This window comes from Plectrocnemia conspersa, unplaced genomic scaffold, assembly GCF_051122295.1.
Source record: "Plectrocnemia conspersa isolate PC_06_02 unplaced genomic scaffold, ASM5112229v1 ptg000012l, whole genome shotgun sequence".
Classification (NCBI taxonomy): Eukaryota; Metazoa; Arthropoda; class Insecta; order Trichoptera; family Polycentropodidae; genus Plectrocnemia; species Plectrocnemia conspersa.
Window position 1 is genome coordinate 3,378,986 of NW_028277176.1, and position 25,917 is coordinate 3,404,902.

The 25,917-nt window shown below is 29.2% G+C and overlaps 1 protein-coding gene across 4 annotated transcripts in view; it reads right to left on the minus strand.

Moving 5' to 3' along the window:
* Positions 1 to 25,917, minus strand: part of LOC148227970 (agrin-like) — a 196,439-nt gene that overhangs the window by 8,632 nt on the left and 161,890 nt on the right. For 3 of the 4 annotated variants that reach the window (XM_088200001.1, XM_088200002.1, XM_088200003.1), the window contains 9 exons: positions 20,037 to 20,252; positions 19,449 to 19,664; positions 18,346 to 18,558; positions 18,180 to 18,280; positions 12,230 to 12,344; positions 7,927 to 8,160; positions 6,593 to 7,072; positions 1,381 to 1,644; positions 490 to 636 (listed from right to left, as the gene is read on the minus strand). In XM_088200001.1, coding sequence (XP_088056127.1) covers positions 490 to 636; positions 1,381 to 1,644; positions 6,593 to 7,072; positions 7,927 to 8,160; positions 12,230 to 12,344; positions 18,180 to 18,280; positions 18,346 to 18,558; positions 19,449 to 19,664; positions 20,037 to 20,252 — 1,986 coding nt within the window. Of the gene's footprint in view, positions 1 to 489; positions 637 to 1,380; positions 1,645 to 6,592; positions 7,073 to 7,926; positions 8,161 to 12,229; positions 12,345 to 18,179; positions 18,281 to 18,345; positions 18,559 to 19,448; positions 19,665 to 20,036; positions 20,253 to 22,773; positions 22,988 to 25,917 lie in introns of those variants that run through there. The other variant, XM_088200004.1, reaches the window with a different exon arrangement.

Below are 25,917 nucleotides of genomic sequence, written 5' to 3' on the forward strand. Positions count from 1 at the left end.
TTAGAAAACGTTTATCAATATCGGACGAGATAAAATAAAAACAAATATTACAAAGCAATGCGTTGTATTGTAAATAAAGATAAATGTAAATCAATAAAAAGTCCTAAACTTAAGAAAATAATTTAATGTAAGGAAAGAAATATTTGTTCCATTATGTAATTTATTATTTTAATAAGATAATGAATTTCTGTACTAGCAAAATCTAAATCACATTTGACAGAAATAAATATGTAATTTAAATTGAAATTTAGATAGTAGTTTAATAAATTATGAATGTTTAAGCGAACGCGTGTATTAATAATGGGTTCTTTAACTAAAGTAAATAAATTGTAAGCTAATCTAAGTAGCCAGATGAGCATGTAATGTTTTATTTACGTATTAAAATAAATCACCACATAATCTACATAAGACATATTATGTTTGTCTGTGAAATGTATTTATAACACAATAATTACGCAAACACGATATTATACAAATATTAATTAATACCCGAAAAACATCCATTAGGTCCGAGTATCTTGTCGTGACTGGTACATATGGTACATTTCTGTCCTTGTATCCCCGGTTTGCACACACAGCGACCGGTCATTTGTTCGCAGTCCTCCCTGACCGAACCAAACATGGAACAACCGCAGGCTGAAATTAACAACTCCCTTAGTAAAACAACAGATTTATTATATAAATATTCGGCTACAATACGCAAATTTGGGTCGGTAGCAAATATTTTTAACGACCGGAAACATGCGACGGATGCTTGAAAAGTTTCAGTTAATTGTTGGTACGCATCAAAAATAAATTGATTTAATACAAAAGCATAAACATATTTTTCGACCTAAATATATATTTTCAATATATTATGAAAGACTTATGAAATTTAAGAATCGCTTTTCTGATAATGTATAATATTACTGAATTATTAAAAATATAATTTTTAATAAAGAGCACCATTACATTGCTTTGAAATATAATTTAATATCGATTATATTCTTAGATAAGTCACAGTTTCTAATGATTTCCGAAATTTTATAAAGACTAATACTAGGTCTTACCAAAAAGATGAATGTCTTATATCTCAAAAACTAAAACTAATATATAAAATATATTTTTATTTACTTGAAAAATTTTATTGGCGTCTAAAATAAACTTAGAAAAGCGTAATTTTAATCTGTGTTGGCCTATGTTTAGTATCACTGATTTTGAATAGCTAAATCCTACAGTACATAAAACTTTACTAAATTAAAATATAAAAAAGTGAGTTTCGTATAAATTAAATATATTACAGTAAAACGCAACATATTTAATTACAGATATATACAGATAGATAATAATATCTTATCAAACACCCCCATAATTTAATTTAAAATATCATAGGGCACTTACGGATGCATCCTTGATGTCCTGCCGATATTTTAGGCAAGCCCCAATACCCAGGCTCGCAACGATCGCATTTGAGACCTCCTACTCCTGGTCTACAGTCGCATTGCTGAGTTTCCGGATTGCACGTTTCCGAAAAGGACCCCAATTTATTGCAGTGGCACTGCGAAGGACATCCGGCGAATTCGGGACCTTGCGCGGGAGTCACGTTGTCAGGACAGCATCCGTACCAGGAGTCTTCGCAGCCCTTTTTCTCTTCTTGCACCTTGTCTGAAGGAAATAAAATAAAATTTATATTTTGCCGAGACGCCGTCTAGACTGCAAAAAGCAGACTTTTCCAATGGTTAAAAACAAGCATAAAAAATATTGGGTTGAGTAATAAGTCATCGCGTTTTAATTTTATTTTTGCAGTAAATATTTTACTAATAAAAAATAAGCCTTAACATACCATTAATCTATTGTATATAACATATACAAATACAATGATAAACTGATGAGATATTTTCTGTTATACATAATTTTTTTTAAACTGCATATCTAAACACACTTTATGAGGTTTAAATTAGAAGTCAATTTATAAGCAAAAATATAAAAAAACGCAATGATTTATTATATTTATAATAAAAATAATTTGCTTTTCTACAATATAAATTGATTTACTAAATGTTATTTTTTTGTTATGAAGCTAAAAGTCGTGTCATTAATATATTTTTTATGAGTAGTCAGTAAGCAGCATTTTTCGTATACTAAACACATTTCAAAATACGACGATCTTAATTACTCTTAAATTGAAAAAATATCTAAAATATTTTAATTATTAATGTTAAAGAACTTCATATTTTGAGATACCTAAACAGTTATTTAATACACATTTCTATATACATTTACGTAATATAACACAACTTTTAACTTACCTTTGATTATGAGCGCTGGAAAAGTGAAAAGTGTTTAGAAAATCGTGTAATGGAAAGTTTATTGTATTTTTTATAGTAGCTTCATATTTTTATGGTAATGATTTTGATTAGTAATGATTTACCTTAAATATAGCTATATATTTATTTTAAATAAAATTATGAATAAGTTGCAATTACAGTGGAACCTCAGTTTACGAGTGTTTTGCATTACGAGCATAACAATTGATATTAATATTGATTTAATTAACGAGCAATGTTTTGCAATATGAGCAGTATATAATACATCACTTTCTCCTTAATTTATTGTTTATGTGAAGACATGCTTTTTGGATTATAATTTCCACTTTAAGTATTGTTGGTTATGGATATAGCTCCTGTTCATCCTCCAGACCTTGAGAACGAATTAATGGAAGAATTCGAGATCATTTAGATCAAGTTTCTTCCTCCTAACACTACTGCATTACTCCAGCCAATGAATTAGCAGGTCATTTCGAAGTTCAAAAAGCTTATACCAAATCACTATTTTAGCGATGCTTTAAAGTGATCAAAGAAACAATTCTTTCCCTTAAAGAATTTAGAAAAAAATGTGAGTTGCTTCAAGATTTACGATGAAGCAAATGAGATTGATATTTAATAGTTGGCGAAACAGCATGATATTACGAAGGAGATCTTGCCTAAGAAGGAGGAGAATATAAAGGTCCAGAAACCGCTTACTTCAAAAGAGTTTAGATATATCTTGAAAAATGAGCTTAGATATATCGCGAATAAGTAGTGCGAGTCATAAATCTATTTAATGACAATGCAATATAATCAAAAGAAGGGAAGAAACAAATCTCACTGCATATTCTTCTAGTTGAAGTTTTACAAAAAAAAAGATTTTAGTCTATATTTCTTAAGCAACTGTAAAAAAAAACTTTTTTTTTAATTTTTAATTTTTTTAAACGGTATCATAAGTATATTCGAAAGCTTTATTTTGTTTCTAAAATTCAAGTCAATATCTTTAAAAGGAAGCAAATACTAGCGTTAACTATATGCCAAGTCGCATAAAAGCTCGTATGGGGGTCCGGTCAATTTACCATAAGACTCGTTTTTAAAAAAAAAATATTTAAATTTTTTTTAATGCAAATTAAGCTTCTGACCACTTTTTTGATACAACATTTTACAGTAAAATTTCATTTTGCAAAGGTATGACACTTTTAATTTTTACATTGGCCGCCGTTTTTTACAAAAAAATTATATTTTTTTTCATACATAACGTATAGTTTTTTTTTTTTTTTTTTTTTTAAATGTTTATTTCAAAAATAATTTAGTTTTATACAAGTTATAAATTACATGTTTCTGGCTTTTAGCCATTATCATGTTTACAAGCGAAATTACAATAGTTTAAATAAAAATAGAGGCAACAATATGCAATATTTAATAAGTAAAATTTAAGGAGAAAATACTAAAACCTTTATACAATAAGAAAAAGAAAATAAAATAAATAAAATATAAGATACATAATTAAAAATAACACTTACGAACTGGGGCTATTGAAGTCGTGGTTACAGATTTGCTATCAAAGCATTATGTGCTTAGGCATTTTATGTTTATACTTGAAATTTAGTGTGACTTTGTCATAGTTACCAATTTTTGCAATTAATTTATTATTATGTTCACGCGAGATATTTTTGTAATACTTTATCGTATTAGTAATAATGTGATTTTTAATTGTAGGTATAGAATATCGAGTGTGGAGTTTCTTTAAATTAGTATAATATGGGGTGTTATAAATTATTTTTACAGCTTTATTTTGAATTACTTGTAACTTATTAAAATTATTTTTACACGTATTACTCCACACTGGGCAAGCGTATGTTAATATCGGTCGTATTAATTGTTTATATAATAAAATTTTGTTTTTAATCGTCAACGCGCTTTTTCTGTTAAAAATGGGTCTCAGAGCTGAAATGGCGGCAAGCCCTTTAGACCGTACTTCTTTTATATGCTTTGTATATTTTAATTTAGAATCTAAGTGAAGACCCAGATACCTAACACTCGTTTTCCATTCAATGTTTTTGCCCTGCTCGGTTTTTAAAGGCGGAGGCAACGGTTGCCGGCGCATCGTAAAAATGATTGCCTCAGTTTTATCATCGTTTATTTTTATTTTCCACTTTTTTAAATGTTTATTTAAGTTATGCAAAGATTTTTGTAGTTTTGTTGCTATTGGTTTAAGACCATATGAACTAGTTAAAACGGCCGTATCGTCCGCGTAAATAGAGAGACTGGTGTTTTTTAAAATTGGAATATCGTTTGTATATATTATATAAAGATACGGCCCAAGTATGCTCCCCTGAGGAACCCCGGCTGGTATTTTACGCGGTGTCGAATTATCGTTATTTAAGGAGACGACATAGCTTCGATCTTGGAGGTATGATCGGATAATTTGTATCAGATAGTGTGGGGTTTTGTACTTATCTAGTTTGTATACTAGCCCTTCATGCCACACAGTATCAAATGCCTTCTCTACGTCTAACATTAAAAATCCTGTGCTTTTTTTCCTGTTAAAATTCGCAGAAATGTGCTCCGTGAGTCTATTAAGTTGATGCGTTGTTGAGTGTCCTTCGCGGAAGCCAAATTGTTCGTCAATGATTTTACTATTTAGACACTCTTTTAAACGTGATAAGATAATCTTTTCAAATAATTTACTTAGGGACGGTAGTAAGCTAATCGGTCGGTAATTTAATGGGATGCTATCAGCTTTACCGGGTTTTTTTATCGGAATTATTTTTGCAACTTTCCAAATACCTGGAAAATACCCAATAGATAAGCAAAATTTAAATATGTTAGTTAGGAAATGAAAGCATTTAAATGGAAAGTTTTTTATTAAGATGTTATCTAATCGGTCAATTCCCGGAGCTTTATTATTTTTAAGTGATTTTGCAATGAACGTATAGTTAGTATGTAGCTCAGTAGCTCTATACGATACTAAAAATTTAATTTTTAATTTTTAAAACCAAGCAGTTAAGAGCGTTAACTTTTCTGAAAGTCTCAAAATGGCTCGTATGGGGGTCCGATCGAACTGATACATCGCTTGTTTTGAAGCAAAAAACTATTTTTTTTATATTTTATTTAGATGAAGTTAAGGCTTTTAAACGTTTCATATATAGCGATCTTTTCGTTAAAATTTAAGCCTACTGATATATACTGGTACTTATAATTATTTTATAACTAATTTAAATATTCAAAATTATTCGTGTTTATTTTTATATGAATATTTATGGGATTTATAATAATTAAAATTAAATGTCCATTATTTTTAATATAGAAATTTGCTTTGATATACGTAAATACGTGTTTTACGACAAATGCTTATAAAATGAAGTTCCACTGTATTTAAATTATTTTTAAATAAGATAAATTAATTATGTTTTAGTAAAAAAATATTCATGAGTTATTTTATTTTTCTATTAAGAATAAGTATAACTAAAAAACTATTTTTATTTATTTATATGAAACTTTATAGAGTCAGTAAAACTAATATATCTCTAAAAAAATGAAGACCTCAAAGCAAGTGATTCACATAAATGTATTTTTTTTATTGTTATGCTTTTGAAAAATCTATCTGTATTTTCATTATATATAATTAATTTAATGTAAGATAAATGCTAATTTACAATTTACTAATTACTTTTTCACCATTTGAGTAGTATATTTAAAGACTACATCTCAAAAATACCGTTATATATATTTAATTAAATGAAGACTTTTTCTTAAGTAAAAAATACGATATCTGTCACAATTAATATCACAAAACACATTTTTTACTATGTTTATTCATTTTAGTAAATGTTGTTCTTATTTTAAAAAAATTGATAAGCATATTTTTTTATTAATAAGTTTTTTCTGCTTTAAAAATTACGTGTAATTTATTATTGAATAAATTTAAACTAATTATTTAAAAGAAACAGTTAAAATTGTAAAACTATGAAGTCTACATTAGTCTAACAGAAAATAATAGATTATTTATGTAAATTCTTATAGATGATAATAAAGACTAAATAATAAAAAAAATACATATAGCTTAAGGATATGTAAAATTGCTTAAGGTTATTAAACAGTAAGTCATGAAATACAAAATATTTTGTCCAAAAACAGGTCTATATTAATAAACTTAACTAACAAAATAAGAATCAATTTAATATTAAGTTATTATATTTCTTAGCATAATACGTATATTACCAAAACAGTAGATACAAAATGGTCCAGCTGCGTCACGAAAGTCTAGGATATTGAAATAAAAATAGTAAATTTTTAATAAATACCTTTCTTGCAACACCTGGCAGCCCTGGTCGTTTGATGGCAGTAGCTCCCAGACGGACAATCTTTCCTATGTGGTCCACTTCCACAATCCAGCTCTAATCCGGTCAACAAATCGACGAGCGGAGTCTCGCCGTTGCATGGTTTCACCTCTAATCCCTGGCACAGCTCCAGAGGTCTCAGTCTGAGTTCCTCTTGCCTCTGACATGCTTCCAACTTCATGGCGCACATCGAGGGGTATATCCTTAGATCTGACGCGCAGACAGGTTTGACAGTTCCTTTGCTAGCAGCGGTGGCGCAGTCAAATAAACAGGAGCATCTTGGAAAATTGTCAGGTCCCAGCTCGCATGTAGCTTCATAATCACAGTGAATGTCTTTGCAGGCCTCTCTTTCGACGCTGGTCCAACTTTTATCGGGGATGTCGGTAGGCCCGTGAATAATTTCGTTGCTGATTGCGGAGTTCGGCATGAGAGGCATCAGAGTTGCTGTTGAAATTAGATTATTTTATTAGGAATAATACAATTTTATTACTAAAATACTCCTTGTTTACTTTGACAAACTTTTGTTAAAATATTTTCGATTTGATTTAAATTTAATATTATCCAACCGTGGAATCTTTGATTATTAACCAGAGCCTACGAAACATATACAAATCTTATAAAATATTATTTGATTCATTACTGATAATTTAATTGCATTATTATATTAAATAATAATTTAAAAGTAAGTGCTCAAATATTTTTTATAATTATTTATCAAGGATTTGATTTTTTTATTTTTTTATTATATTTTTTTACTTGTGAATATTTTACAACCCGGTACGGAAGCGCGAGACGTTGAAGAAGAAAAAAATATCTCGGCAGCAATTCTTGCGAGAATGGCAATAAAAGCGAAAAGGGATATTACATTATGTAGGCGTGCGCTGGTATAATATGAAATATTTGCAAAATATTATTGACGTTCTAGTAAATGTCTCGTACGCGAGGCATACATTTTGCATAATGTAAGAATTTCATTTTGTTAGTAGGAATTTTTTGCTATTAAAATCAAAGTGGACAGCAAATATATCTTAAGTACATAAATAAAAAATAAACTTGTAAAGTTGGAACACGTGCCATTACTTCATCAAAAAAAGGAATTAAGATTAATAAATCAATATAAAACATATATACAATTTTAAATCGTTAGTTAAGTTACGGTCCTTATAAATAAGGGAACGATGAAAACATGAGAATATTGTAAATATTTATATAATTTAAAGGGTAGGGCTATTCCGTAAAGTTATTTTCCGTGCTTTCGAAAGAAATACATAAAAATACAAGGCTAGAGATAAACTTACTAGGAGCTCCAGCGACTGCGAATCTCTCTCTGCAGTCCCCGTAAAAAATGACCGTCAAAGGCACCGCAGATTTGATCTGACAAGCAGCTTTTTGCAACTCGCATTCACTTGGATACGTATCCATGGTGTTGGCACACACCGGCTCCGCATTAGAATCTCCGCATTCTACAGGGCATATGCATTCTCCAGCTGAACATCGAGCTCCGTATTTGCATACCACATTATCACAAAGGCCTGAAAATTTATCCTCAAATGAACACAAAAAAATAACACATAACCATATTTCATCGCCTTTATCTCGCGAGCATATCCCAACGACTACATTTCTATGTATATTCACCCTCCATTATCAGTGATAATTATATTATAAATCTTTACAATGTGATTTTATAATTTGTTTATTCTATTGGTGGAAAAGGCATGAGAGATATTTTACAGGTAACTCAGAGTTTAATCTTAAAAAGCAAATAAACAGTACGCAAAGGTGCATTTAAAATTACACAGCTTAAATTAAAACTTAAATTTAATAGATATTTTTGTATAAAAATATTAAACAAGTATTTTAATAATAATAAAATGATTATATAAATAGATGAAAAAATGTATCATTCGTCAAAATTATATTTGCATCCGTTGCCATTTTTTTTTTTAGATAAATAGTAGTTTATTACTTATATATATTAAAATATTACACACTACGAAAATAAATTAGTCTGCTTTATTAAGCATAGATTTTTTCATTTTAGGTTAAGCTATGCAATAAAGCATGGTTTTTAAAAAATATATAAATATAGGCATGTGTAAATTTGATGATCCAAAAATGAATGTCTTTTTCTTAACGAAGCAAAAATACTTTTAAATTGTAATTTTAATTTTAATGATGTAATAACTTAATATTTGTATTTTTTGCTATCTAAGGGGTTTTGCATTGATCAAAATAAATGTTAATTAGGAGGAGCAAGGTCTGAAGAAAATGGTGGATGATATTAAACCTTCTAGCCAAGTTCCTTGATGTTATCGAAGTCAATTTTGACACACGTGTGGACGCACATTGTTGATAAGTAAATGCAATTTTTCTTCCACATGCACAACGATTCAGCGATTATTGTTTGGCCAGATTTACGAGTTTCGTAATGCAGACTCCCTTTGCACACAAAATAACTTTTACTACAGTGAGTTCGGGCTTCTAGGTATATTTTGCTGCTTGACTTTTGGATAACCACTGTCTTCTACGACGATTGTTATCGTACAAAATCCATTTCACACGGAGAAAAGGCTTAAAAAAATACTAGCTATAATTCTTAGGATATGTGGATGCTACCGATTTGTTTTCTTTACTCAATTATTGTATAACCCATTCAATTTGTCTCCTTGCCTTTCCAATCTCATTTAATGTTTTTATGCACTGTTTTATCAGACTGATTTTTCTTCAGGCAGATGATAGATATTTTAAAGTAGGCTTTGCTTTTATTTCTGCAGTCAATACATCATCGCCCATATTTTCTGATCCTTCATATTCATGACTATAATTATTTTTAATTTTAATAAAACATCTTTGACATTTTTCATTATCTAACAAATTACCTACCACTTCACAAATGTTTTAGTGGTCTTAGATGCAAATTAAAAAAAAATATTGTATAAATTGTACAATTGATAAATATTTTGGAACTCAATCTGTTTAAACTTAAATAAAAAAATATTAATATAGATAGATGAGTAAACATAAATTCCTAATATACTGTTTGTTAGCTATATTGTTAGTATTTATATTAGTATATATGCATCATCAAATTTAAACAACTTCGCTTTGTTTCAAGTAAAATTACTGAATAATATAATCAACGTTTAATTAGGGTCAATTCGAAAAATAATGTTGAACATTTCCAACTAATTGCTTCGTTGCTTTCAGCGTAATGCGAATTTTTTAATTGCCTTGTTTATATTAATTAAAATCGCGAGTTTAACGAACTGAACTATTTTGAAAAGAAGACATTTTGCCAAATTGTTTAAAGGAGCGTTACAGGATAATTAAAACAATAACTGGTTTTAAGGGTTGAGTTTAAGCTCGACAATTGGATATGGCAAGTTAAAAAGTTTGTTAATGAGATTTAGGTAACTGCAATAAACTTTTTTTATAAACCTTATAAAATGTTTTTGTATGTCTTAAATTATCTTTAGCATGTTTTTAGGTACATTTTTGGTTTTATATTAGGTTTTTATTATCATAATTTTATAAAATGAAAAAAAGTTTTTCGATTGAAAAGCTATAAGTTTTAAAAGCCACATATTTCATAGTGTGTGGTAAAGTGTCCAATCAGCCCTTTTGCGTAATGTACGTTTTTCTTGTTTCAATAACGGTTTTCTCATTCGTAAGGGATTCGTTTGGGAAATTTATGGCTTTTTTAAAGAATTATTGAAACTTATATGTGACCATATTTCTATTGAACGTGGTGGCATTGCTACGTTAAAAGATTTATTGAATTTTTTTATAGAGTCGTTCTTTGTTATAAATAGCTCGCAGGGAACTAATATATTTTTATGTATTTTAAATGAACAGAATGCTAGAAATTATACTTATTTCACTTCAAACACTAAGCAATATAAATTTGTGTTACTAAGGTAAAACATTATTTTTAATTTTATATTTTTACATATTATTATATGTAAAAAATATTATTTTACACTTTTCACTATAGTCTTATAAATTTTTGTCGACAATCGGCCGCCATATATAACGATCGTTCGACATTATTTTTGTAATAATAACCTGTGACATCTACTGATATACAATATATTTTTTTAAATTTAAGTAAGTATGTAGTAGTAAGATTTAATTGTTAGATGCTTAAGAAAAAATTAAGATAAAGATTTTATTATAAATGTATAGATTTAATAAATTAGGTACGACCATGAGAATATTGTAGAGATTTGTGAGTTTATGTATACATAAAAATATTTCTAGGATAATTGGAATAATAACGTGAAAAACGCATTTGTATATAAGGAGGTAAATTATAATATCATCTACTTTTTTAAATTGGTGTTTAGCTGAATAAATAAATATATTACGTAAATAAAAAAAATATTATAAAACTAAATATTTCATTTCTAATCAAAAAATTTATCTGATATGTATGTAGTTATTTTACTGCATTTTTTTACACTCTCATCCACAACATTTAACTGAACTTTTTTAGTATATATGTGGATATGTATCGCAATTTTCCAACAAAGGACCATTTTTCTACGTCCACTTTAACGCAGAGCATTCGATCAATTCAAATCTCACAGCACGTCAAACTTTTTTTGTATCTTCATAAGCCAAAAGAGGGTCCACTGTACATGCGGTCGAGAGATAAAAAGGGACAAAGCGTCCGTCCGAATATATAATATATTTATACACACATATATTTTTTAAACCAAAATAAAAGTAAAGCTCGACCGAATAATTCCTATGCGCCTTTGTGTGGATACGATTTGAATGGCCGACCGAACGATAATGGAAAAGTCCGAAAATATTTCGGACGGACAATAATACGAGGGTGAAGGAAAAAGTTCTGAATTTTTTCATTTATTTATATTCTTTATTCCTAAATATTTATATCTTTGTTGCTTATGTAACAATAGATATAAATATTTAAAAAAAAAATATTGGGGTTTCTACAAGAAACGTCTATCAAAAGCTGCTTGCAAAGATGTTAAGAGAAGTTAAGAGAGCAAAATGGTTTCACACAGAAGATATAAACTTGCAAGAAAACAGTTAAAATAAGATGAGAAAATCTAGATAAAAAAAATCGAAATTAAGAAATATGTAAGAGTCATAAATTCTGTCATGTATTAAATCAGAATATTTATTATCAAAAGATTATGATTTAACTTAAAATGCAAAAATGTTAATAAAAAATATATATTAAAGTTTGGAAACTTTTTGGTCAGCCCTCGCAGTACTGACCGAAAGTCACGGGGGCATTTGGCGAAAAAAATACCCCTGGATGAGCAGCGAGATATAAAATATTTAGCCTACGTGAAAGACAATGCGAATAATACACACAATGGATCTATTTTCGCCGGTGTCACGCGCCGGAACGGTGCGCTCCGGAACGGTCGACTGTAAATATCGGACGCCAGATAACGTCGAGTATTATGAAATTTTTAAAATACGACTTGAAGTATGTTTACGTTTGCATGGCAGTATATTAAATTTTATATTAATTTCCATAAATATACAAGGTGTTTGCAAAAGATTTATTTTTATGATAAAAGTATAATTTTAGTCAGTTAAAATTTGTGTCATACGTACCACAAGATCCTTTATATAGAACCGTCAGCTCAGTTTGATCCTTACAAGCTTTTGCTCTTAGTTGACATTCGCTGGAATACGTCTGAGCATCCAATCCGCAAACTTCTCCGCTCTCCTGTAACGAAAATAAAAACAAAAATTAAATTAAATAGAATATCGCTCAAAAATGTTTTTTCTACTTTGATGAATAAATAAAATATTCATAATAATATTTTATCAAGATTAAATTTATAAAAATTTATATTAACAATTTGATTTTATAAATCATATATATATAATAAACATACAAATAAATTACAAAAATCAAAGAAACGCTGAAATTACAATCGATCACCATATACTATATCTGCATATATTTTATTGAAGAGTAGAAATACCTTTGCTATAAGCAAATTACTTGGTTCGATATGTTTTTTAAAGATGTGAGAAATCACAGCGCACGAGCGTGTTTAAGTGTTAAAGGAAACCGCGTAATGCCATCATATACTGATCTTCAATATTTTCATTGTGTTATTATTATTATTTTTAATTTGTTCTATTTTTATTAAAATTCTTTCGTCGTAACCTTTAGTACTTACAAGTTAGTATTACAACCACCAGATTTTTAAGTCTGAGAATCGGTGACGTCTAAATAAATAATTATAAATTATTGGGTATTTTAATTTATGAGCAATAAATGTCATTTTGGTCTACAACTATTTTTTTTAAACGAAATAGGCTAATGGCTTTCAATATTTTTTAAGCGTTTCACACCTATTAAATAAAAGCTTAGAGCAGAAAATATTTTACTATCACAAGGCAATTGAACTATAGTTTTAGATTTAAATTTAAATTTAGTTTTAAAATTTGAAAAATTGCAAAGTTATATTTAATAGTCACAAAATATATACTGTAGCTTTCACTAAAATATAAAAGTAAAACAGTAACTATATTTTTCTAAGAGCCATTTTCTCGAAAATTATTTTCCTGACGATCCATTAACTCAATGTCAAAAATCCTAACAAATTAACAATTGAAAAAAAGCAATTTGCGATTGCAGAAACCTTAGAAAATTTTTATATTTCCAAGTTAGTATTGAATTTTATATAAATTTCAAGTGTGTCTAAATTAATTTTTAATAATAATATTTTTTTGTGCATACCGAATTGTAATTCAATTTCGTATATTTACATTTATTTTGAATTTATTTTTCAAATATTATAAATAAAATTAGGATTACATTTGTAATAAGGTGAATTTTTGTTACTGTTGTCGTAGTCATCGCTAGGCAATGCATAAACGACGTTGAAGATGTTTTTGTATCAAAATAGTTGTTTGAAAATATTTATAAAATAACGAAATATATTTTTTTAAGAACACTTGGTTTTTTATATTGCTTTCTATCAAAACTATTATATTGAATTATAAGTTTTCTTCTTAAAAAATATCTTAATAATATGTTATTTAGTTATGTTACTATTTTAAATTTATGTGGTTATATGCACTTAAAATTTGTTAAAATTATTAGTAACAGAATAGGAAAAATTTTTGTGCTGCAGAATAAAATATTCAAGCATTTAAAAATATTTTTATAAACGTCAAAGAATGGTTTGATTGAGTCGCTTATATATGAAATACGAGTACCTATATATAAAAAAATACAAACGATAACAATTCAAATTAGCCTAACCCTTTTATATTAGGCACTTTTGCTACTGTGTTCTGTATTAGGAACAGTTTTTAGTCGAACGATTAAGATAAAATTGGCAAATCAATAGTCAAATGTCTGTTTATATGTAAAATCAACGCAAATCTATTTGATTGTTTGGACAAAATAGAGCAATAAGTATTATTAATTTAAAGTTTTTTGTATGAAATTAATACATATTCCCAATTATTTATTTTATGATTTTAGTTTTTCCTTTTTAGGAAAAAAAGCTTAAGCAGACTTTAACTTTTTTTTATAAAATAAATTCTATAAATTTAAATTTTATTACTTTTAAAAAATGTGTAATATATTAAATTATTGATTTAATTTTTTTAAGTACATAATTTATGCCTTGGCTTTAAAATAAAGAACTTTCTATAGCATAAAAATCTGTAGAGATTTAAATAATCTGTATTCATAGTACGAAATAGTCATTAAATGCGATTCTCAGCAAAAAACAAATATGAAAAATATAGAAAAAATATATAAAAATGTTTTAAATTATTTTTGTATATAAATTTCAAATAACATAAATACATTTTTCGATATATTTTAAAGCAAAAATTTAGAATTTATATATAAAAATCTTGAATATCAATAATTTCTGTGATTTATCAAAGAGTTTCGATTGTCGGAACTTTTAGATGTATCCATAATTTGAAGATGCACTTTCTTTGTAAAATACGCTTTTGTGTTTATTATTTTTGTATTCGCTACGTAATAGATAAATTCTACAAACACTTATTAATTAATTGCAATGTCAATAAATACCAATAGACGCATTCATTAGAATAATTAGTCGTGGTCGGAATTCCAGTTATTGAATTATACCAAAGCTGTCGGCTCAATCAAGGAGAAGCGCTCTCAGGTGCATATTGGGAAATCCCACGGGAACACTAGACCAGTTCTGTTTGCATCCCGTGAGTGGTTTATATTCCCGTTTTACCCCACTAATCGAGTAATAATTAACATCGCATTGCCATAACTCCGTTTGGCAATCGGCTTTGACGCTTCCCATTCGCCTCCCAATCTCTCTCACTTTATGTATCCCGCGAGAAATTAAAGCTTCATTGTTCCAAGATGGAGACGAATCTGTGCAGTTGCAATGCCGGTTTGAATGCAATGAGTAGGAAATATTTGGGCAAGGTGGAGCGTATAATAGCGCTTGTGAAACTGATGTAAATTTTAGCGATCGCAAAATCTATGGAATTGTATATTGAAGGTTATAAACCTTTAAAAAAATTTATAGCTGCAAGTAATTAACTAGATCACACAAAAATATTTTACTTTGATCCTATTATTTTGATTATCAATTTAAGAGAATTTTCATCGAATATATCGATTGATACTGACATACAAAATTGAGTTATAACTAACCTAATTTTCATGCGAATCTGATATTTGTTATTAGCAAAAGTAGGAAGTGTAATTGATTTATTATAAAATAATGGAATATACCAAGAACAGTGTCCCTTGATGCGTTACTGAATAACTTGATTAGCTTAATTTAAACCATATAATTTAATTTATATGATTATTAATTTATGTTTTATATCAAATATTATTATTAAAATTAATAATAATAGAAATACAGTCCAGTTATAAAGATATATCAAGTAATTTCAAAATTGTTATTTATTTTTAGCTACGTTCTAACGTCTATCATGTTATAATGATATTAATAATAATATGTGATTCATTACATATATACACACATTTCTCACGATAGACCACTTTGATTCTTGGTAAAACGAAACATGAAACGGTTTTTTGTAAAATATGTTTCATGCACAAATTTAATTATATTTTTACATCCAACCACGTAATATATTATTTTTAAGCAGAGTTAAAATTGCTTTTGTCACGTCATATTAACACTTTTATACAAATTCTAATAAATTAGATATTGCATACTAAATATTTATGTTAACAAACTTTAAAATAAAACAAAGAGTTTAAACCACTGAATATTGTTCCGTTTAACAAAATAAAGATTAACCAACCCTTAAATCGATAAGTATCATTTACTATTTATATAATATATTTATATTTACAAGCACTAATGTATGTAACAATTATTTAATGCTATTTTAAACAGAAACTATAAGGAATAGTAATTTTTATTTTGATTTGTAAGCATAACTTAATTATTGCTACTAATATTAAAAAAAAATCTTTTAAACTACCGTTTATTCCTTATAAATGTAAAAATATATATACTTATAATTTGATAACTGATTAACTGATTAAGGCTTTTAATATTAATTATTTTACGAATATATGTATATTTTTAATAAAAATATAACTAATTTCTTGTTGATCAATAAAACAGATTTGGACCAGAAATGAAATTTATTTATTTTAATAAGTAAATATATTTAATATGTGCATATTTCTCTACAGTTAAAAAGTATTTAATATATCTATCTGAAAATATTTATTTATTAATTTTTTTTTAAATTTATATTGATTATATTGGGTTGCTACAAATATTTATTTTTATCTTATACTTTAAAATTAACCTTACATTATTATTGTAGTTAAAGTTGTATTGACCACATATAAAAATAAAAAAATTGTGACAAATTCACATGAACATCAGAATGTATTTACAAGAACAAATAAATGTTAAAAGCGCAATAAGCTCTAATGCTATTGGTCTTTACGTATTTTTATTCTGACGGAGCTAACGATTGAAGCTTTTAAGGGTTACCATTCATAAATGGACCATAATTAGTGACTTTACACAATGAGCAAATAGATCAAATGCAGGATAATAAATATGCTAAATCTTAACTTGTGCGATCGATTACGATTACGCAAATAACTTATATAAGAAAGACAGGAAAAAAATGTATTAAATTTTGCCCTTAATGGTCTAAGCTAGAGGTCGGCAAAGTGCGGCTCCGGAGCCGCATGCGGCTCTTTGGCCCCTTAAGTGCGGCTCTGGCACAAATATCCACGGGCATACGCACCAGATTTAAAAAACAAGGAAATATGGAGCTCTAAATTCGAACGTCTTTGTGTTGATTTGGAAAATTATAATAAAGGTTTGCTAAATTAATAAATAGATTTGGCTCTCAATTTTTTTTTAATCGTTGTAATGTACATATTTGGCTCTTTGGCTAATAAGTTTGCCGACCACTGGTACACGCCAAGAGAAACTTTCTTTAAAAACATTTACCGGTTAATAGCTATTTAAACACACGAGAGCTCACTTCAACTCGCACAGAAAAAAACTATGCTTAGCATCGATTAATAAAGAAGCAAGTACGCAGCCGCTTCGCTCTTCACGTCAACCTTGGGCTATCTATTCCGAAATTCAAATTTAAGCCTGATCTTTGAAAATAACTATATTATACAAGACAAGTATATATTTATATTATATATTCTATTAGACAAATTGTATGTGATTAAAAAATCACATTTATTATTCATTTTAAAACTAAATAATTTTTATTTTTATTTTGCTTTCATATTCTTTTTATATTATTTTTAAATTGAAAATAAAAATTAATTCGATACAAACAACTTTTTTTATGGGTTTGAAATAAGTGGTAAAGAATTTTACTAGTTAAGTAAACAATGATATTTGTGTGAATACTCTTTTTTCTGAAGACAAAAGCCTTAAATATAAAAAAGTTCATAAGCATTTTACTTTAATTAATAATGACGAACTAAGAGATAATTAGAAACAACTTTTACTTAAAACAGCTAAGGAAGAAAAATTAAATGCCACAAGAACTGAATTAACAGCAAAATACTTTATTGTAGTGATTGTTGTGCCTTTTTTCGAAGCAATGAATACCATTTTAAACATTGAATTACTTACAACAAAAAGTGGTCTACACAATTGGTTACCAAAAGATTTTTTTTAAAGGAAAATGACACCAAATATTTATATTGCTTGTTTTGTAGTTTATGAATGATGTACTGTTAAAAATATTACAACTGAAAGTTGATTTCATAAAAATTAAAAATGTGCACCTAAAACAAAATTGTCTCTTCTACGCAATGAATCAATAAAAATATCTAGTTCTTCTACACGACAATGCATGAAAAAATGTATTATTTTAATGCTGCTTGAATTTGAACTTAATGTCATAAACTAGATTTAATAGGTATAACGAATAAATATAAAATATAATATAATCACATTGACCTCACAAGATTAGAACCAAGATTTTTTAATTTTTTTTTTAATTAACTATCTTTCAAATTAATTACAAAAATGTAATTTAATTTTAACTTGAAAGCTCTTACCGTTCCTTCCTCGCATCTCACAGGACAGACACACTTCGCCTCTGAAGCCCCGTCGCTTTCGCAGACTGCAAAAAAGTCGCACTTTTTATTTTCGCAGCCGTCTGTAAAATAAAAACAAATATAGTGACCCTTTTTAGTTCGTCATATAGGATTTCCTGGTACTCACTGCACGGTCCTTTGTAGAGCACCGTGACTTCCCTCTTGTACTTGCACGCCTCCAGCTTCAGTTTGCACTCATTACCATACGAAATCCCATCAGAGCCACACACAGGGTCGAATTCAGCTGGACACTGTGGACACTCACAGCGCGCCTGCCCCGCGTGCTCAACGCATGTGGCCCCCCACTGGCAAGTGCGGCCCTGGCAGGGACCACGTTCCCCTGGGAAGACAAAGGATGTTGAATGAGCAGAAGCCTTGCTGAGAATCGCTAATGGCAGACACACGTGCCCCGTTTGCATATTATATGGAAGGAGCAAATCTTGTATTTTTACTACCTTGCATATAAACCTAATATAGTGGATAGAAGAAAAATATAAAATAGTTTAATACAGTTTTATTTCCTCTTTAACATTAACTAAAATACTTTAAAGCAATAACAAATATCTTAATGATTTTTTAATTGAACATTATAGTATGTCTTTGTTATAATTAGAGAGAGATTTTTAAGATAATTGTATCATGTGTCCTTATACACGCCTATACTAATATGTACTTTTAATGTATATTTACATAAAAATTAAATAATATTGATTTTAAAATAATATAAGTTAACCCGTTGTGATCTTGATGCTGTGCTTAGACATGGAAGTTCAGTAATTTTAAATAAATATCTTAAAGCAAGACAGGTGGATTGGAATTGTTCTAGCGCAAATCAATTCAGAACGACGCTATTTAGTTACTTACACGATTTTTAACTTTCCAAAGTTACCAACTATATTCTATGCATCCATATTTTGTCCTCAGATAACCTTTCTGTGTTTTTTACACTAAAGTGAAAGTTAGTCCAGGAAATTAGCTTGAACCGTTTTTTACCTTGTATACTACGAACATTATGTATAAATTTTGACGGTTGTTTTATAAAAGCAACGTGTCTATGATTTTGTACTGCTTAAAAAATTATTTCAAGTGAATTTTTGTATTTCTTTTACAAATTTATTATCAAATTTCATAAAACACACATTCCCATGCCATCTTGAACAACCACATTATACAACTACACCGCAGGTGACGGTGTTGCAAGTGTGTTTTCGCCTCAATGCCAAAACTTACCGCAAACTCCTGGGTGTGCCACCTCGATGGGCATTTTGCCCTGGCAGGCCGCACGCTTCAGCTCACACTCAGAAGAGAACGTCCTGCCGTCGACGGAGCACACGGGCCGCATAACCGGCTCGCATTCTGGCCCACATTCACACTTTGCTATGCCAAACTTGTTTATGGTGCACTCTTCGTTCGTGAGACATTTTACGCTCTCGCAAGGGTTCACGCCTGAAACGACATATTTTTAGTATGTAGAAAATTTTACAGCAGATATGGAAACATGTTATAAAATATGGTATAATTCAGAGATCACCAGTATGGCGCTGAAATACAATATTTGAAATACTTTTCAATTTAAAATATATATTAAAGAATAAGCCGTCTATAAAAACTGAAAATTTTCACTGTGCTTATATTTTAAATAGTCTTATTTAACCAACTTTTTAGGAACTGAATCAAAGCATTTTTTTTAAATAAATATTAGCCCTTTTTGCATTGTACTTTTAAATGATTAATCAAATTTTACATTAAAAATTAATTTAATTTTTTTTCTAGGTTTAGGGGTACAAGAAATATAGTAAAAGCCTCAAATATCTATACCTGAACTGCATTGCCCCCTGTAGATTATTCTGAGCAGCCTTCGACTTCGACATGCCTCTCTCCTGGCCTGACACTCGTTACTATAGGTCTTTCCGTCAGAACCACACACCGGTGTAAACTCCAAAGGACACGGCTCGGCACACCGACACACAGGAGACCTATTTACATCCAATTGGCAAACTTCAGGTTCAGGACACGACACCCCAGCGCATGGATCTGAAACGACACAAAAAAATAAACATAAAGAACAAATCTATTTTTGAGTATATTCTAGAATAAGGCAGATATTAAATTTGTTAGAATATTTATTTTTATTCGATTTAAATGTAAATCAAATTTTTAAAGACAAAAGAAAATAATTAAGCTATTACATATTTGAAAAGATTTATCAATGTATTCTTTTAATCCTCAACACTTTATGTATATATTTTCATAGGTATAACACACCTAATTAATTTGCAATCGATTATTTATTTTCAGTCAAATCGAACAACGCACAGGATAAATTAATGAAAAAAACTGTCGCGTAGCAAAATTTTATTTATAAATAATAATTATTTAAAACTGTTGTCAAGTTGATGTCAGCCATTTTGTTTTATATTTAAATTATTGTTTTTCATTGGTCGAAACAACGGAATGCATTATCATAAATCAATCGGAGCAAATTCAATTTTTATTATTTTAATTAAATTTATTTCTTTTGTTTACGTTTATTATTATACACTATTCATACAAAGCGATACGATTTACAGAGTAGAGAATTAAAAGAAGATGCTTCATTTTAAGTTATGCGCGTCCGGAAGCGGAAGCGACTGCTTAGAACAATTATATGTAATGTATTCAAAATATCGCTGACTAAATAATATATTACAAATCACTAACTTTCTTAAGAGAAATATGTTTATTTATAGCGACTCATACAAAAACACGAGTCAAGTGTAAAACACGGCACACCTGCGTATGATGTCTCACGAGCTATGCCCGCAGACTTGGCTGCCGTCAAGGAGAACTCTCTGGAAGTTGTCCGAACCGAAGTTACAACTGAAGTCGGCCGAGACCTACGATTTCGAGTAATCCACCACACTGTCGTAAATTTCATATGCCGTCCGGACGGCAGCTTCTGTCACGTACAGCCGGCATATTTGCGCGCGATCGAGAAATGTGCCAAATAATCGCGATTTTTAAATTGTCATATTATTAAAATTACGTTACTGATAATCATAAAAGTTTGTGTAGGCACTCACAAATATAATATCAGTGAAAACTTTTTGGTCGTAAATAATCAATTTACGCAAAATCTTTGTCGGCTTTAGCAAAATGCCATAAGGCATAAAAATCATACTTCAGAATACGAACACCACATCTGTGACTATCCTAGAATTTGTCGCCATCGATTCTAAATAAGAATTCGTTATTGTGTGACGTTTATATAAACCAATCTAGGAAAATACATAAGGATATTCGAAACGATTTTTTTCAACAAAATTAAGTACCACTTATTATTTTTCAATTATTTTATTTTATATGAAAAAAAATATAATGACGATATCTGTTAAAAGAATATACTAACAAAAATATAATTAATCCTTTTTGGTGCCCTAAAATATTCAAATATGTCAGTGAGAGTCTGTTGAAGTCCCCAATAAGCATGTGGTATTATAACTTGAGCACGTGACCACAATGCAGCGCTCGATATGCGTGTTAACCAAACTGAAATTAAAGAGAGTTACTCGTTTTATCTCAGTTTGCGAAACACCATATCCTAATCTCTCTCACTCTCGTCACTTAACACGCGAGAGAGCGAAAGGACAATTATCTCACTGCTCGCGCTCGAAAGAGCAGCCCTGACTTCGGATCCTTTGACTTCGGTCCTTCTGCCGACAATGTTCGGAAGCGCTCGAAACTGGCCAAGTCGACTGAATAACCCCCACTTTACCTCCCGTTTTCAGTAACCTCGGACAGCTTCCGAGAGGTTTTAGAACGGACAGAACCGAACTCGATCGAAGTAACCCACTATATTTTCCGTCCTTGGCCAACCTTGGCCAACTTCCAGAGAGTGTAGTGCAGGCATTAACGTACTCGGTCAACAATGCATAAAACTAGATATCGATACGCCCTGACACTCGGACAACTAGTATCGCTGTAAAGACTTCTTCATATCGGTTTAAGTTTTACGTCATAGTTCATATTTATATGTCAATAAAAACCATGAAATTCTTGATATGCAATTAATTATTTTAAATTATTAAATAGTTTTCTTTAATTAAGTCTCATATTGATAAAAACCATAGGAGCTTAATTCTGTAAAAAATGAATTACTTCCAAAGAATAAATTTTAATTTAAATAAATACCAGCACAATAAATTAGAAGTAGTCTAATATTATTATCGCGTACGTATGTATTACTTACGTGTGCTGTGCTAAGAATAAATAAGTTAATCGGTTCATTATTAACAATATACAAGTTAAGGAGTTACACGGTTAAACTTTATTAGATTACCGCAACTTTTAAAAACAATTAAAATAAAAAATCCCTTCATTTTCATAAAAAAATAAACAATAATTTATGCTAAACAAAATTTGGTATAAGAGTTGTGCCGTCAAATGGCACAAATGGCACACATGGTGTCATCGGCCAAAATAGATTTATTAGTCTTTTTAACATAATTTATTTTTCGTGTAGGATAACAATGGTTTTTAAAGTGTCTTAAACTTATAAAATGTAATACAAACTTACTATTAAAGTGGTGGACGAGTGCCCAACGTCTGAAAAGTCAAATTTATAACGTGGTCCATTTTTACGGGGCGGTCCTATTAACAGGGCGTTCCCTTCCATCAATCACTCGTGTTTCGCTCACGTCATGATTGTTCGCATTTCATGGCATGGCGAGTTATTCTTCATCTTGTCCACCATCCTACATCCATCATCTTTTCGTATATATTTAGTTTTTCTGGTACACGCAGTGTGCGCACGTACGAAGAAGAAAAAATGAAAATTTACAATAATAAATATTAATTTGTGGGTACTTTATCATCATAACTTTTCATACTGATTAGGATTAATTGCCTCGAAGTGCTGGTAGTGAATGTTATGCTGAGATAAACATTACCTCTTGATAAATGTTTTATTTAAATGTATACAATTATATATTAGTATTGTAAGATACTTATATACTGGTTGTTCCATTAGGCTTAAAACAAACTAACACTTTGTAAAATAAAGCCATGTACTCTAAAGACCTAAATATAGATTATTTAGCTGCTAATGATACAAAAATATATGACAAGCGATAGATTGCAAAAAATATACTCTTGGTTGTTCAGAAATATTTGCGAATGGATAGGCCAAAGCGCAGTATGTTGTAGTGATATATAATGGTTCTAAAAATATTTACAAATGATTTTTAATTTTCTCTAGATATATTTTATATTTTGAACAATTAAAACGTAGGGCAACAGTCGCAGTATTAATTCTACACTTGATCAATTTATATATCTGATTAAAAATATGAATTAATTAATATAAAAAAAAGGATTTTAGGACTATTTTTGTATTCCGATATTGCGCTTTATTTTTTTTTAAATATTATAATTAATATTGAAAATATTATCTAGTATTGAAATCCTTAACCACACAATACAAAAGGCTATGACAACACCCCTTACTCACCCCCCACTAAACCACGGCTTCTCAAAAATCCATTATACCCAAAACCGACCAATTATCGTTTATATTTATCACACCCAACAAAATTCGCACCGAATTAAACGTTACACGCGCGTTTGTACTTTATCACTGGCGTGCGTCACAGACATTACAATATACAAAACGCGTTATCAAACTCGCGTTGTAATGTTTATCGCAAATACAAATGCTACATAGTTGAATGGCGCTGTTTAATGAGCAGTATTAAGATAGCATTGTTTGATGAGAAGATCCAATAATTAGGGTCGCTTGTCATTCCTTTTAGGGTGCCCCTTTCAACTCGACACTGACCTGTCCCATGAACGAGCTTTCAAAGCACGCGTGCGAGGATATGCGAGCTTTCGTCTTAATAGTATTATTCAATTATTAGAGGACACGTGATGCCTTTATGTATTTATAATGTGATCAAGTAGCGCGCGAGGACGTGAACGCATAATTAATTAGCGTAGTTAATAAGTATTTTAATTTTTTAAACACTTATTTAATATAAATAAAATAATAATAAATGTATTATTTATAGGAATGTTAATATATAATATTATTAATAAATAATTTATATTTATTTTCACACCAATTTAGAACTGAAAATTTTATCTACAGGTTTATTTATTACACAATTGTTTTCTATATTATGAATAAAAAACTCACGTTAGTTTAGTTTTGTATTTTGAATTAGTTAACACATTAATCATATTTTAAAATACTATATAAGTACAATTCTTGTAAGCCTCAAATCATAGTGTTAAAATACTATGGTTTGCTCCATTTTCTAGTTTTTATTTTATTTTTTTGTCTAAATTGATGACATTTACTTATAAAATTTTATAAAAATTCGCAATTTAAAAAAAAAGTATTTACGATTTTCTACGATTACAATAATATGATACAATAATGAACATACCGACAAAAATAAAAATGAAGTATTAATCGACCCACTGATGTAGTTGTTAATACCATGTGCATATTTTTTTCTTGCGCACATAAATGACATTTCCCTATGGTAACAGAAAAAATTGCTTTTGGCATCCAAAGCAATTATACCAAAAATAGCAACACGTTCCGAAACCATTCACATATAAAAAAAATATAATAGTAGATCGCAAAAATACTGTCTCTGCACAATTCACTAGAAACAGTGCAATTGTTTTCTGTGTAATAAAAATAGGCGGAATATTTTTTATTGACGTCGCATAATTGGATTATTGAAATAAATGGATATGTCTATTTTTCTCTCATATCATCAGCGACGGTAGTATAAAGGACAAATATTTAATTATGGAGCTGCTATCACCCTGAAAAAATCGGTCCCTCCTATGATAAAGAACTATAAAAACCACCCACAGAGGGTATGCGCCACTAAAAGCTGCGCCATCTATATAAAATAATTTAAATATTTTTTATTTAATTTAATCATTTCAAATATTATGACTAAATATTTTATTATAATCACTAAAATGTTTTAATATAGTTTTTGCAAAGGAATTTATGTCTTTTTAGGGTGGTAACGTTAACAGTGGTTGAATGAGAAAAATAAATGACAATATAGACCATTTGTCTAACACTTAAGATTAGCGATGATTCGCTTACTGCATATGCAGGTATAGTCCGTTCAAGATATGAACGCTCATTGCTACAGTATTGGTGAGAGAATATAATAGGGTGACCATGTGAAATTTAACGTTTAATTAATTAAATTTGTTAAATATAATTTAAAATATCACTTTCTTACTTATTTTATTTATTTATATACATATTTAACTTAAAAACATGATAGCAGTTTTGGAATCACTCTTCAGGTTGAATATCTGTTTATTATATTTTTTAAAAATACCAATAGAATATTAAAGAATGGTTTTAATAATTACAAAATAATACAACATGACAATAATTTAAAATAAAAATAAAACATATTATAATTTTTAATTCAATTTTCAACGTATGGTCACCCTACCCTAAAACAGCCCTGATTTAGTACTCGTAACGTTCTTCTATCGGTGTAAACAAAGTATATGTATGCATGCATGCGTACACGCACTCTTGTTTCCAACACAACGATGATGAGCGTTAACATCTTGGACGGACTATACTGGTGACACCAAAAGGTTTAGTGGCTCATCTCTGATTTGTTGTACCTATAGGGCTTACCTACTAGGCATTAATTAGCGTTTTCTGGAT